The 13568-nt window shown below is 40.2% G+C and overlaps 1 protein-coding gene across 6 annotated transcripts in view; it reads right to left on the reverse strand.

Annotated features, from left to right (window-relative positions):
* Positions 1 to 13568, reverse strand: part of Mast4 (microtubule associated serine/threonine kinase family member 4) — a 587536-nt gene that overhangs the window by 35899 nt on the left and 538069 nt on the right. For all 6 annotated transcript variants that reach the window (XM_023705080.1, XM_004623035.2, XM_023705162.1 and 3 more), the window contains 4 exons: positions 10523 to 10590; positions 8249 to 8334; positions 1979 to 2187; positions 688 to 826 (listed from right to left, as the gene is read on the reverse strand). In XM_023705080.1, coding sequence (XP_023560848.1) covers positions 688 to 826; positions 1979 to 2187; positions 8249 to 8334; positions 10523 to 10590 — 502 coding nt within the window. The remainder of the gene's footprint in view (positions 1 to 687; positions 827 to 1978; positions 2188 to 8248; positions 8335 to 10522; positions 10591 to 13568) is intronic.

Consider the following 13568-nt stretch of genomic DNA (forward strand, 5'->3'; position numbering starts at 1 on the left):
CTGGAAGGAAATATCCTAAATTTCTAATAGCTGTCTTTGGTAATATTATGGATGAAATTTTTTTATTTCTCTTCTCTTGTACTTTCCAAATTTTCAGGAATGAACATGAGTCAGTTTTATCATAAAAATTTTAACATGCTTAAACTCCTTACATATTAACATGTAATGTTTTTAAAGATGTTCCCATTAGTGGAGAAGGCATGAAATATTTAATAAATGGTGTCAAGATGAACAGCTAGTCATTTGGGGGAGAAAAGATTCCATCTGTATCTCAGACACCAAAATGAACTTCACATAAATTAAAAATTAATAAACAGTGTGAATAAAATAGAATATAATATCAAGCATATTATTTTGGAATAGGGAAGGATTATCTGAGTATGGCATCAAATGTAGAAACTATCCAGAAAATAACTTGTGGGATTCTATGCTGCTCTTCAAAAGTTCATATCCTGAACAATTAAAACTAACGTAATTTTGGCTTTCGAGTCAGCTTATCCTGATGAATTATAAGAATTATAATCTTTAGAGAATTGTCTAAAAATTAGCACATATACTTTAAAAAACTTACTGTAGACATGGAAGAATTTTTAAATGTGCAAGTAGCAGTGAAAGAAAATGTTTTCTAGACATAAGAAAGCTTAGGATTCATGTAAAAGAAGACATATGTTTCAGCACAGTACATACTTGTCTGGTTTCAAATCCCTGTGTACAATTCCATAATTATGCAGATATTCCAAGGCCAAGACTGTCTCAGCAAAATACATTCGGGCCATATCGACAGGAAGAGGACCCATGTTCTTCATTAAGGTAGCACAGTCTCCCCCTGTCAAACAGAGGAAAAGATTGCATAGCAATCACGTCGACTAGGATTAATGGACTCATGTTTCTAATTAAGACACAGAATGGAGACAATGAACTTAACATGCAGTATTCCTAACAGAGCAGGTTTGGCTCTGAAGCAGGACTGTATTTTGAGGAACTACTCACATAATTTTAGTATATACAGTACTACGTAAATTTAAAAGGAATTGAGCTAAAAAATTAACAACTAAAGATGTATCAGTATAAAACAAGGACTTTGCAATTAGGCTACCTGGACTGAAGTACCACAGTGATGGTTAAAAAAATAAAGTACTTGTGGGATGGCCACAGTGCTGAGTGGAAATCAGGCAAACTATGCTATGTCTTCAATCTGCCTCGCAATAGACAGTAAGTCCTTCTTGGACTTTAGTTTACTTATCTGCCGAATACAGGAGATTTCACTAAATCTACTGTACATATGAGTCTCCTGTTTTGGGATTCTGTTCAAACAATGACAAGAGCTTAAACTAGATGCTCTGAAAATTATTTTAGCCTCTGCTGCTCTATTCACTACATTAACTTTATGTCAACAAGTCCTGTCCATTCTAAAGTCTTAAAAATTTAAAGGAAAAAAGATAGAAATAAGATTACTTAGAACATTTAAAAAAGTAGACTACAAAAACCATTTTTTTAACAAATAAAAAAGTTAAAATCAAACACACTTGGCTGTAGGGTTTTGAAAAGTCTTTCCTTTTCCCTAACACATTTTAAATTCTGTAGTCTAGACTAAAAAGAACATATTTTTAATTCAAGAAGACCCAAAGCAATGAATGCTTTTATGCTATGTGATAAAATAAGAAAGAAACATTACATCACCTATATTCCAACTTTAATGACCAACTAAAGGGAAGTAGTTAGGATTAAAAGCTATTTTAAAAAAAGGAAAACAACCTTTTCCTAAATAGCACTAATTTTCCCTTTGTTACAGTAGAGTAGGCACTTTATAAGCAATTATCAGAAGATAATGACTGGGACTACAGCCATCTCATTGCCTGGCTCCAGGTCCTGTGTGGATACAGCCATTTAGGTGGCATAAACTCAGACAGTTTCAAGGACACAAACCATGAGGAGTCGCTGCATAAGGGGTTGCGTTCTGGGACAGTAGCTGATTTACCTTCCACGTATTCCATGACCATGCACAAATGGCGCCTTGTTTCAAAGGAGCAATACATGCTGACGACAAAGGGGTTTTCTGCGAAAGTCAGAATATCCCGTTCCACAAATGCCTGCTGGATTTGGTTTCGAAGGATTAGGTTCTGTTTATTAATCTTCTTCATGGCAAACCTCTGCCTCGACTCCTTATGCCGAACAAAATAGACTGCCCTGAAAAGAAGCACAAGTATGGGGGTTCATAGGAAGAGAGAAGTAAGGATGTTTGGGGGATACAGCAAACCAGGTCTCATCTGTTTCTGTTAAGTTTGGAAGGCGGCTGGAGTTCAGCTCCTACAAGCTATGCTGGCAACTAGAAGCAGTTCTTTCCAAGGCCAAAGTCTTTTGGCTACATTGACTTTTTTTTTTTAAAGCTTTTCAATAAAGGTCATACATGAGGCGTCAAACTCATCTTCTCAGATGCAGCAAACAGATAAAGAGTCCCCAAGGTCAACTCTTGTCCAAGATCTAGCTGATGTTTTCAGTTTTTCCACAAACAAAACCAAATCCAATATATAAATCTGAACTGGGAAGAATTAACAAAATTACATACAGATCACAAGCTAGATCCTTGCTAGCATTAGACATATGTTAGGCACTTTTCCTTGACTGACTAAAGCAATAATTTCCTAAATGATACCCTCGGGATCTGCAAAAAGGACCAGAGCTTCTTAAAGTATCTTGTTTCCAATGGAAAGTAATTTACTTCCTATGGACTTTCCAGATAAATGAGAAATAAGAGGCTACATGCGGCTGTTCCGCAACAAAGAGAAGCACATTTCCTCACTATGGACTTCAGCATTTTACTCCCATGCTTGTTACAAAAGAAAATGCATTTTCCTATAAAAAGAGGGCTTTCACACATAGCTGCACTTCTGCTCCTCCAAGCCCAGGGCCACAGTGTCAGGCAACTGCACTGTGTAAAGTGAACAGAGCAGGACAGACTCCTTTCTCCCCACGGCCTTTCCCAGACCCTCTCTACAGCAAGGCACTGGCCTCCCTGAGGCCACCTGCAGGACAATGTGGAGAAAGTAATTGGAGGAAGTCGTCCTCAACCTCATAGGGAAAAGATGAGTGACAAGGACAATGTCTTGGAGGGGCTCCTCCAAGAGGGGACCCAGTGCTGTGCATCCCAATATAGTCAATGTGGTTTAATCAGAAGTAACATTTTTTTCTCTTTAATTATTCCACTAGGAATTACTTTTGTAATCGTTTTCTTGTATTTGCCTTTTGCCTTTGATCACAAAAATTACGCATGTCTATCTCTGTTGAAACATTTTTTTTTTAAATTTTGGCTGTACTCCCCCCACCCCCATTTCTTTGTCTTTTAAGTTCTTCATTCACTACACACTCAGGAGCTTTCTTAATCACCAACTCACTGGATGCCCTGTTGGTGCCCTTCCACTATAAAATCCAACAACGTGAGAGTCAGAGAGTTGGCACCCAGCACTTTGAGCATGGCCAGCGGCTCTCTGCAGAGTGCCTGAATGCCAGGATTCCCATAGCTGGGTGTATTCTTATACTTCTCCTGACTGAATTTGATAAGAAAATTAACCAACTTAAATAAATATTGAAACCAATGAAATATGAGTGTGGACACGAGAAGCTCTATGAGTGATAAATCCCCTATGGGAATGTTCTAGAAAGGTGTTTTTTTTTTTTTTTTTTTTTTTTTTTTTTTTTTTTTTTTGTATTTTAGGGAAGGATTTACATAGAGTGTTCAGGGTCTCACTACTAGATCAGACTCCTAGTGATCCGCCTGTTTACAGCCTCTGTTTCCCAAGAGCTGGGATTACAGGTGTGTGCCACCACCCCTAGTCTCAAGTGCTGTTACAGTGGGTCCCAGGGGTGGAACCAGCATGGCAGGCCTGGAGATCGAACCCCTGGCCCCTGAGCCTGCTTTCAGGCACTTTAATCTGCTGAGCTATTTGGCTGGCCCTTTGAAAGTTTTGATAGATATAAATTACTAAATAAAATTTCTTTTCTGGGGCTGGTCAGATAGCTCAGCAGACTAAAGCACCTGCTTAGGCAGGCACAGGGACTGGGGTTCAATACCTGGCATGTCATGCTGGCCCTGCCCTTGGGGTGTGCTGAGACGGTGATTGAGACTGGGCATGGTGGCACATGCCTGTAATCCCAGCATTTGGGAGGCTGAAAACAGGACAATCACTCAAAGTCTGATCTGTGTAGTGAGACCCTGTAGGCCCTGTCAAAAATACATTAAAAAAAAAATTCCTTTTCTGATTTAATATGGGTGAACTTTCCAAACAATGAAAGAAAAAGAAAAAACAGCAATGTAGATTACTACATTCAAATTACTTCAAGTACTTCAGCTTTAAAGAGGTTGAAACTGAAAATAAATAATGTATTATAACTACGGTTTATACTGGCTGCCTTGAATGGTTTTATATACCCAAACCAGTAAATTTTTATGTTTGTGTTTAGGTTAAACTGTTCAAGAATATATTTTTAAATGACTACAAACTTTATTTTTTAAATTAACTAACTAGTAGTTCTTTCTGTGTCAGATTAAAGGCTTTTACTATATTTCCCTTTTTATGCTGATTGGATAAAATCCGAAGTCCACAGATAATTTAAATTACTTCTGACCACAGCAGGATGTCAACACAGATCACAAAGGAACACAAAAAGTAGCTTTGCATCTCTTAAATATAAGACAGGCATTGGTCAACACAATTTTCATTAGAAGGAAATAAGCAATTGTTTTTTTGTTTTTTTTTTTTAAGAATTCATGGTGTTGAAAAGAAAATGGCAGCATCTTTCTATAATGGCTTGCCTGTTCCTAAGAGTCAACCAGACTGAAGCTTGCTTTCTGACTTCTGTCAATTGACTTTTAGGTCTAGTACTGAGGACCCTTAGATGCGTGTTCTGAATTTCACGTCTAGACTATCACAAGGCTGCCATTCTGATTTTCAATCAAGCCTCACCGTTTCTTACATAAATAACTGTTCTGCAAAACTGTACAAGAACAAGAGGCACTGAATAATTCTTGTGCTTCCCATTCCCACTCGCCTTTCCTCCATTTCCGTAAGTCACTGTCCTAGACCTCCATAATCAGTGGAGACCAAGAGACTCTGAGAAAGGCAAAGGGAGTAAGAGCAAACAGACAGACAGTAGCTGCTGTGCAATAAATAGCTCGGTGTCCTACCACTGCATGGGGCTGGCCTGGCCTCCCAGTTCTTTGCTTTTGAGCTTAAGGGTTGCTGTGAAAAGGCTGCCTCCGTCTCTTCTTCCACTAACCTCCTTGAACAACAGGGAAATCCAAAGGTGGAAAGTGACATAGGAGAAGGCCACCAGGGGCTGTATTCTCTGGGAGCTTCCCATGCAAGGCCAAGGTAGGGGCACCGGGGCGAAATGAACTCACCAGGTGACAGCACCCAGGGCTGAACAATCAGCTCTACTGGGAGCAGGAATGTGTAGTGTGTATAAAACAATGTCTGCACTGAGAACGCGAAGGGCCTGAGGGCCAGGGCGTATGTGTGAGAGGGAAGCAAAGGGGAGAGGAGGTGGGGTGTGTGTGTGTGTGTGTGTGTGGAGAGGAGTGTGTCTCAACTTCTACAGCAGGCTCTGTAACAAACTCCCTGGCCCTTGACCCACATGAGACTCATGTGCATCGAGGTTACAAAGAAACGCAAAGGGAGAACTGTTGTACCATGTGCACTTAGAGTTTTTACTTTTGAGTCAATTTGATTCTTTCTCTTTTGAAAATGTTTGAAGTTGTAATTTAAAAATCCAGGCTGTGCTCAATAGAAGAGGTAGGATTGTTATACTTCAATTAAGATGGCTAAAAGCTTTAACTAGAAGATACTACTGAGAGAAGAGAGTGACTCTGACTTTGAACACCTCCTTCCCTGCATGCAGGTGAGAAGACTCCACTGTCACCAGGCTTCTGTGAGAACAGCACACAGCTACACTAGCAGAGTTCCTGGCATATGGAGGCAGCCTTCTATGGAGGGCTCGCTTGGCATGAAGTGATACTTCACTTCCAGCCAGGGAGCTGAAACGTGGGCCACAGAGAACGGAATCAGATGTTCATCCCAGCGGCATTACTGCATGAATGGTCACCAAGTCCAACGAGAAAATGGTTCCTTCTATTTTAGCAAGACAGGAGGCCCTGACTAAGGAAGAGAGGGTTAGTTCTGGAGACAGTCATGTAGAAAAGCTGTGGACTTGGTGTCTCCTTCTGCCACCAGCCTGAGGGGAGAAACCCTATTATGCCGATATCGCAGATAGCCCGCAGGAGCCTCTTGTTCATCCAGCTTTCCTGGTATCCATCTGTTCATCCAGTTTACATCAGTCTAGGTGACGTGGTAAGAGGAAGCGCCATTCAAATTTCAAATTAAAAATAATTACAACATAGAGAGGATCTGTCAGAAATGTAATGCGAGATTAAATAGGAGATGAGCAAGCTAGGGAAAAGGCTCCTTTTGGCTTCTCAGCAGAGCCTCCAACAGGCAGCTCGTGAGCCCATTAATGACTTGGCCTGCATCCTGGGTGTTTACGGATTCACAGCTTGTTTAACTTCTTGTATATTCCCAACCATTCCCCGAAGTGTGATATACCTCATCTACTATACAGTGGTTTAATTGCACTACAAATGAGTTTACTCAACCAATTAGAACTCCAAATACTGCTAAGATATATGCCCAAGATTTACCAAAGTGGGACTTCTAGATACTGTTTTGCTAGAATCCCACTGCCATTAGAATTTAGCACTGTTAAACCCATATGCTCGTTAAATGAATTTGCAGACTTTTTCCTAATAAATCCTAGGCCATCTCCAACAGAGGGAACTAAAAAAAGCAAACAGAAACCACAGACAATAGCATGCTAGGACAGTATTACTAGGTACAAAGGTTTCAATGAGGTCCTAAAAGGGAATAAAACACTACAGAACTGTAACATCAGAAAGCATTTATGGGCCATATCAAGAAATACACCATTTGACATAATTCTGGAAACACATCAGTGAAGCATAGAAAGGACTCACAAATATTTAAGTTCTTCACTAGGTTAATGGTATGGAAAATACTAGGGGTGAAAAAATAGAAATATCTCTTGTGGCATAACAAAAACTACTTTTATCTCATCTGCTCATATGTGTGATAAATGGCAATAAATGTCTCTGGGGTTATTTATTGCTCTCCATTTACAGATGGAATTGGGATTAATATTTAAACTGAAATTCTTGGGCTGCCTAAAATGGATTGGCCATAGTTTGCACACTAATTACCCTTCTGAACTATTTATTAATAACTCAGAAGACTCTAGTGGCTGCTGACCCTGTTCCTGGGGAAGGGGAACTGCGTGTCTATAGAAGTAGAGCCAGGAACGAGACGACAGGAGTTCAAAGGCTCCCAACACTAATAATCAATGTTGAAAGAGATGGACCTATTAATTTCTCTGATTTTATTATGAACGCACTGAAGCATAACAGTGTACCTCACAAATATATAAAATTATGCCAATAAAACCTTTCTTGAAACAAATATTTTGTATATTGTATGTAAAAAGTATAATGAAAAAGGAAAGTAGTGCTTCCTAACCCTAAATTAAGGTGGTATTTGAAAGCAAATCCTGTAGTGCATGTACACAAATCTAGAGAATGAATTTCTAGCTTAAAGAAAAACAAAATGGATAAAAGAGTTCTACATTATAGGATAGGGCTCAATTTTTAAAATCCTATTTTAATATAAGGACTAACAAAAAATAAATATATAGCTGTCAAAGTTCAAACAGTCTTATGTAAAAGGCTTTCTGTCTCTTTTTTGCAAGGTTGCTTACAGGTCAGATAGGAAGTACAGGTTAACAGTAAATGCATGTGGGTTTGTGTATGTGTAGGTGCGATATAAAATTGCACACAGACACATACATACCAGAAGTCAGGCACTTGGGAACCCAGTAGGGAAGAATAAAGGAATAGAAACAGGAATATGTAACATTTTTCTTTTACTTTATACAATCTTTCTCTCCAGCCTTCTGAGACAACCCGTAGGTTCCTTGCTGTATTTCCTACTGGAGTACTTAAGAATAAACATTTTGGCAGCATGTTACACACACCAAGAAAAGGGCAGAGGTCTGGAAAGTTCTTACATAATGTCTATTTGGCATGAAATAAACATAAAAAATGAAAAAGCTAAAAAAATAAAACCCATAAAGAATGAATATATTACTAGACATGTTAAAATATAAGAGCTTTTCTTGAATTACTCACCCATAGGCTCCATTGCTAATCAACTTAATTGTTTCAAAATCACTTTCTCGAGGTTTCCTTCGAAGCTTCAGGGAAGCATTAGAGCTCTTGGGAACAAAATATAAAAAAGTTCAGAAATTGAGAAAACTATATGAATGGCAAAAAAAGACAATTCTTGAATTCTATAATGAACATGCTGATGTGGAGTATTCTGCTCAAGAGAGCATGGACAGCTTCAGAGCTCGGTCACCACAGCAGTGCTGAGCTCCTGCAGCTAAGCAACCTGTGTTTCCAAGGGTTCAATGCACTAAGATCTTTGCCAATTCCTCATTTTATTTTCCCTTGGTCCATCATTCCAGTGCATCTCGTCCTAGCCTCTGAACACTCTGTGATTTAAGTCCCAAAGGTCAATCTCTCCTCTGGTTTCAGTCAGCCTAAGGACAATGGGCTGGAGGGGCTGTTGGCAGGGCTGGTGGAAGATGTGGTCTCTCCACCTTGGCTCAGGGCATGTCTACTTCCTTTCTGCAGTAAGCCATGCTAGGAAGAAAGAGCGGGCTGCAGAGGGGCACCCTGATGCAGGATGCCTGCCTTTCTTTGCTTCCATACCAAAAGCCTTGGTGTGCTTTCATATTGACATTTTAAATAATGGTCTCTAAGAAGCTCAGCTCAAAGGACAAGAATAAACACAGTGCTCTTAATAAAAATCATCTCATGCCTCATTTACCTCAGCAGTGACAGGGGTTAATAGCCCCTCTGTTGCCCTGTGCAGAGTCCAGTGTCCCAGCCCACTACGCTGCAAGAATCCCATGACTCCCTACTCCCTACAGTAGTCCCTGAGGCTGTCAACTCATGTGTCAGTGGCAGGCTTGGCACCACCTTCCTACTGGCCTCTGCCTGGCATCCCTTACCATTTTGGGTGACTGCAAAGTCTGCAGAGGTGACACAACCAACGTGGGCCTCAGGGCTATGTGACCCAGTCAACTCTAGCAGTCACATCTCTCCTCTCTTCCCCTTGACCTCTAAACGCAGAACCTCAATTCAGTCATCATTCCACAGCTTCATCACAGCAACCAGTTGAGGACCAGAACCACTTGCATGCGCAGCCATGCTCACCAGGACTGTTCCTCCATGGCTTTGGACTGCAGGGCCATGCTCAAGGCCCCCGGCCCACGAGCAATTCTCTACCTAGTGGTTTCCTTTCTGTTCACAGAAGACACCTACAGCAGTCCGATCGTCACCAGAAAAACCCCCTCTGTGTCAGAAGACAGCAAATATGCAGTTGCTAGTTTGATAACTCTCTCAGCATGTTTCAAGGGAACTTCAGGCTCAACATATTCAAAATTATGACAGTAGTAAACTTAATAAAACAACTGTTATTCACATTCCCTAGTGATTTTATATAGACTATCTCATTAATTATGTATAGTATATCTATTTTATAGAGGGGGAACTAAAACATAGGGTATCTCCCCTATTCTCCAGATCTAGTAAGAGGTACAGCCAGTTTTCAAATTCAGATAATCTGAATCCATAGTTTGGACACCCAGCCACCACGGTAAACAGCCAGTGCCTGCCTTGTCACCTCAGCCTGCCCGTCTTGGCTTCTCTGCTGGGGGTTAGTATTTAGGAGAATGGTCCCAGCCACGGCACCAGTGCAGCTGCCACTTCACTGCCTTCCAGGGATACCTGTCCACTTCCTGCACCCCACCTGCTTTGCTTTAAGCCATGACTGACCCTGTCGTCCCCTTGTTTACCTCGTTGGCGCCCATCTACATGTACTTCTGTGAAGCTCAGTTGCTTCTTGTTGCTCTTAGAAGAACAAAACAAAACAAACCACCTAAGCGCAGGGACCTGCGGATCCAGCTTAGGCTCAAGCTCTTCTTTCTCCACGGTCTCCCTTCCTCTTAGCAGTCAGAAGCACTGGGCCTGGAATGTGCCCTGCTTTCTACCCCAGTAATTTCTCTCAAGTGCCAGCTCCTCGCAACACCTTTCGGGACTACCAGACTAACAGAAATCTCTTCATGATGTGTTTTAGCAGCACATGGTCTTGTTTCTTTGTAGATCCTCCTCATGTTCCTTGTTACTATTCTTTGTTATGAATTCTTGTAGTAAATTTCTGTTTCTCTTTGAGGGAGGCACTAAAATTGCATGCCTAGTGCCTGGCAGTTTCTTGCACAAAAAGCATAATAAATATTTGTCGAATAAAGTAATTAGTGCAGAAAAAAAAAAACAAAACTCCTGAAGCTAATAAACAGAAAAAACCAATATTGTATTTTTTACCAAAAAGATACTTACACTCACTGACTCGTCTGTTTCTGGTGTTTCTGCTGTTCCACTGTCATAGTTCCCCAACTGGGCCATTTCTAAATTTAAAAATGAAAAAACAAGGCTTAAGAAAAGTATTGCAATTAGAAAAGACTACTAAGCTAAAGTAAAAAAAAAAAATAATTTCTCCATCACAAAAAAGAAAGAAATTAATATACTCTGTACTCCAGTGAGCCCAAGGGGAAATCCTACATCTAAGATGGCAAGAAGGAACAACTTAGAATTCAGGCTTGTTCACTGCACACCTGCATCTGGAACTCCATGCCTTACGAATACTTAGACACAAGAACTTTGGAGATGGGACTTCTGCTCCAGCTAGTAGCATGTAACTGGCTGACGCAATTACTTTTGCTTGCAAAGGGTTTGCTGTGTTAACAACTCTGGTTCCTGTCCAATATCCAAGAGATGCAAGGCTTCCCAAGCTCTGAAAGGCACTAGAGGTCCTTTGGCTATGACTCAGAAATGGACTCAACCTGACCAGAGAACCCCTTGTTTCATTTCTTCAGGTCCGGGGAGAGAGATACCAGCAGCTACGCTCAGAGTAATCTATAGTTTTATCAGAGGATTCATAATGGTGAAGAGGGGTGCGGAGATGGGAAGACCTGGAATAGCACTACCACTGGCTCTTACTGGCTGGGTAGCTGTTTAACTTTGGGGTCTTCCCCTGCAGGACAGGAGCAGCAGCAGTACTTAGGGAGTACGTATTTTTATGGGTATTATACAAAATAATATACGTGAAGTTTCCAGCGTGTTAAGAAAAATCAAGTGCTCATTAAATGTTGACTGTTATTTATTATTAATTACATTGCATGAAGTATTCAGTTCTGGGCTGGATGCCACATGCTTGAAAGCAGCTTAAGTACTATCCTGGTGGTCTACTTAAAAGAGACAAAGGGTCTAATTGCCCACCATGTTGGAATGCATGCTTCACTTTATGTAAGTAAATAAGAAAACCTAATTCATTTACTGTTTATTTTCATACTTTTAAAAATGTTTTATTTAAAAAGTTAAGAGATTTCTTTAGTTGCACGCTAATGTTTCAAAATTGAACATGTACGATAGTTATTTTTAACTACATACTTTTGTATGTCTCTGGAAGTATTTCTTAGATCGTTATTTCAGCAGTCACAGCTTACATGTATTAAGCAATTGCTTATGTGAAACTCATGGTTTTATAAATAGAAAAGAAATATAAAGCAAAACGGTAATGGAGTGTTACTGTTAAGGAGAAATTACAAACTCCAGGTTCTGCAAGACTGGAGATTGACACTACTAACTTCCCAGCTTACCTACAAGAGAAATTCCAGAATAAAGATAAACTTAGGGCAAATGGTATATTTCGTTGGTGCCATTCAAAGGATGCCAACATCCAAGGTGCCTAATACCTCCGATGTGCAGACTTTGAGACAAATTAAAGCATACTCAGCTGGAGGAGTTCTCAAGAAAAAAGATTAATTTAAATAAAACAGCAGTCACAGCTTACATGTATTAAGCAATTGCTTATGTGAAACAATGACAGAGATCAGCTCTTATAATCTTTAAAACCACCAAGAAATCAGTACTGTTATTATCCCATTTTTGTTTTATTCAAGGAACTGAGACACAAGGAGGCTCAAGAATTGCCCTAGACCTCTAGGGCTCCCACCCCTAACCCTCAAGGGACAGGCCTTTGGGGTGCTCATGTGGATGTCCGCAGAAGAGGTAAGCAAATGTAGGTAGAAGGCTGTCATCACTTACTAAATTTTCTGCAGAAGTCATTGTAAGTGCTAACAAACAGATTAAAAATGGCTGAATTGAGAAAACTGTCAAAAGAGTTAAAAGGAAAGAAAAACCTTCTAACTATAAAGTTTACGTTACTAAACTCTAAACACATCAAAGATCGGTATTATTTTTTAAACTCTTCATTAAGGCACAAAATAGGCCTCTGATTACTCACCTACCACAGTGCAGCCCACAGTGATATTTGCTGCCAGGTAGGAAAACTGTGAAAAACAAGCTCCATCTATAACTCAAGGGCTGACGCAGCCTGAACTACACTGGCGTGAAGAGTCACTGTAATAGGCTTTGACAGCCTCCCCCACTCCAATTATTTTCATAAAAAAACAAATTAAAAGATGGTTCTGTTTTAAATAGAGTTTCTGCTAAATAACTATTATCTGAGAAATACATATTATTTGTAAGCAGTGGGTAGTAATGGAACGGAACCAAGAGTCAGCTTTTGAAGCAGGAAGCTAACGCATCATTTTGTAATGCCTGAAGAGATTTTTAAAACTCATCTAAATACCATTAAACGTCTGCCCTTTTTATTTCATTGATTTAAACCATTTCTGAAGACTCATGATTCAGAAAGGTAAAGATGGTAATTTGAAAGCCATAGGGAAAAATCTCTCCCCAGGGAACTTTTCAGAGAAGCAGCCACCAGTCTCTGATAAGTGATGAATCTGTTGTGGTATTGCTTTCAGTACAGTATGAATTTATCTGGCATTATCTCCCAGTAATGCATGCATCATTTCACTGGAAGCAAAGATAGGATGGCCATAGGAGCAGACAAAGCAGGAAGAACAGGAGAGAGCAGGGCAGAGAGCAGCAGGCTCCCTGGCTTTCAACAGGAAAAACCTCAGTTGCAACGTTTATCTCCATCACAAACAATCGAGTAGGAAAAATGCTGTTTGTAAATTCAATTTAATGAACCAGGAAGACAATTTTGCATTAAGGATCCAGGGATTATGCATGAGTGCTTTTAGGCAGTCAGGACCTAGTGCAGTAAGTAACAATCCCAAACAATAACAAACAGGAAAAGATGGGATGGGGGTTAGCAATATTAGATTTTTAAGAAAGCATTGAGAAGATGCTTACTATTTTCTGTATTTAATAGAAATATATTGTTTCAGGGCTGGCCAGATACCTCAACAGATTAAAATGCCTGCTTAGGCAGAGCGCAGGGACTGGGGTTCGATCCAAGGTGTGTTCAGCCGTCCCTGCCCCCGGGGCACCATTGAGACTGGGCATGGTGGCG

This window comes from Octodon degus, unplaced genomic scaffold (assembly GCF_000260255.1).
Source record: "Octodon degus isolate 3935 unplaced genomic scaffold, OctDeg1.0 scaffold00001, whole genome shotgun sequence".
NCBI lineage: Eukaryota > Metazoa > Chordata > Mammalia > Rodentia > Octodontidae > Octodon > Octodon degus.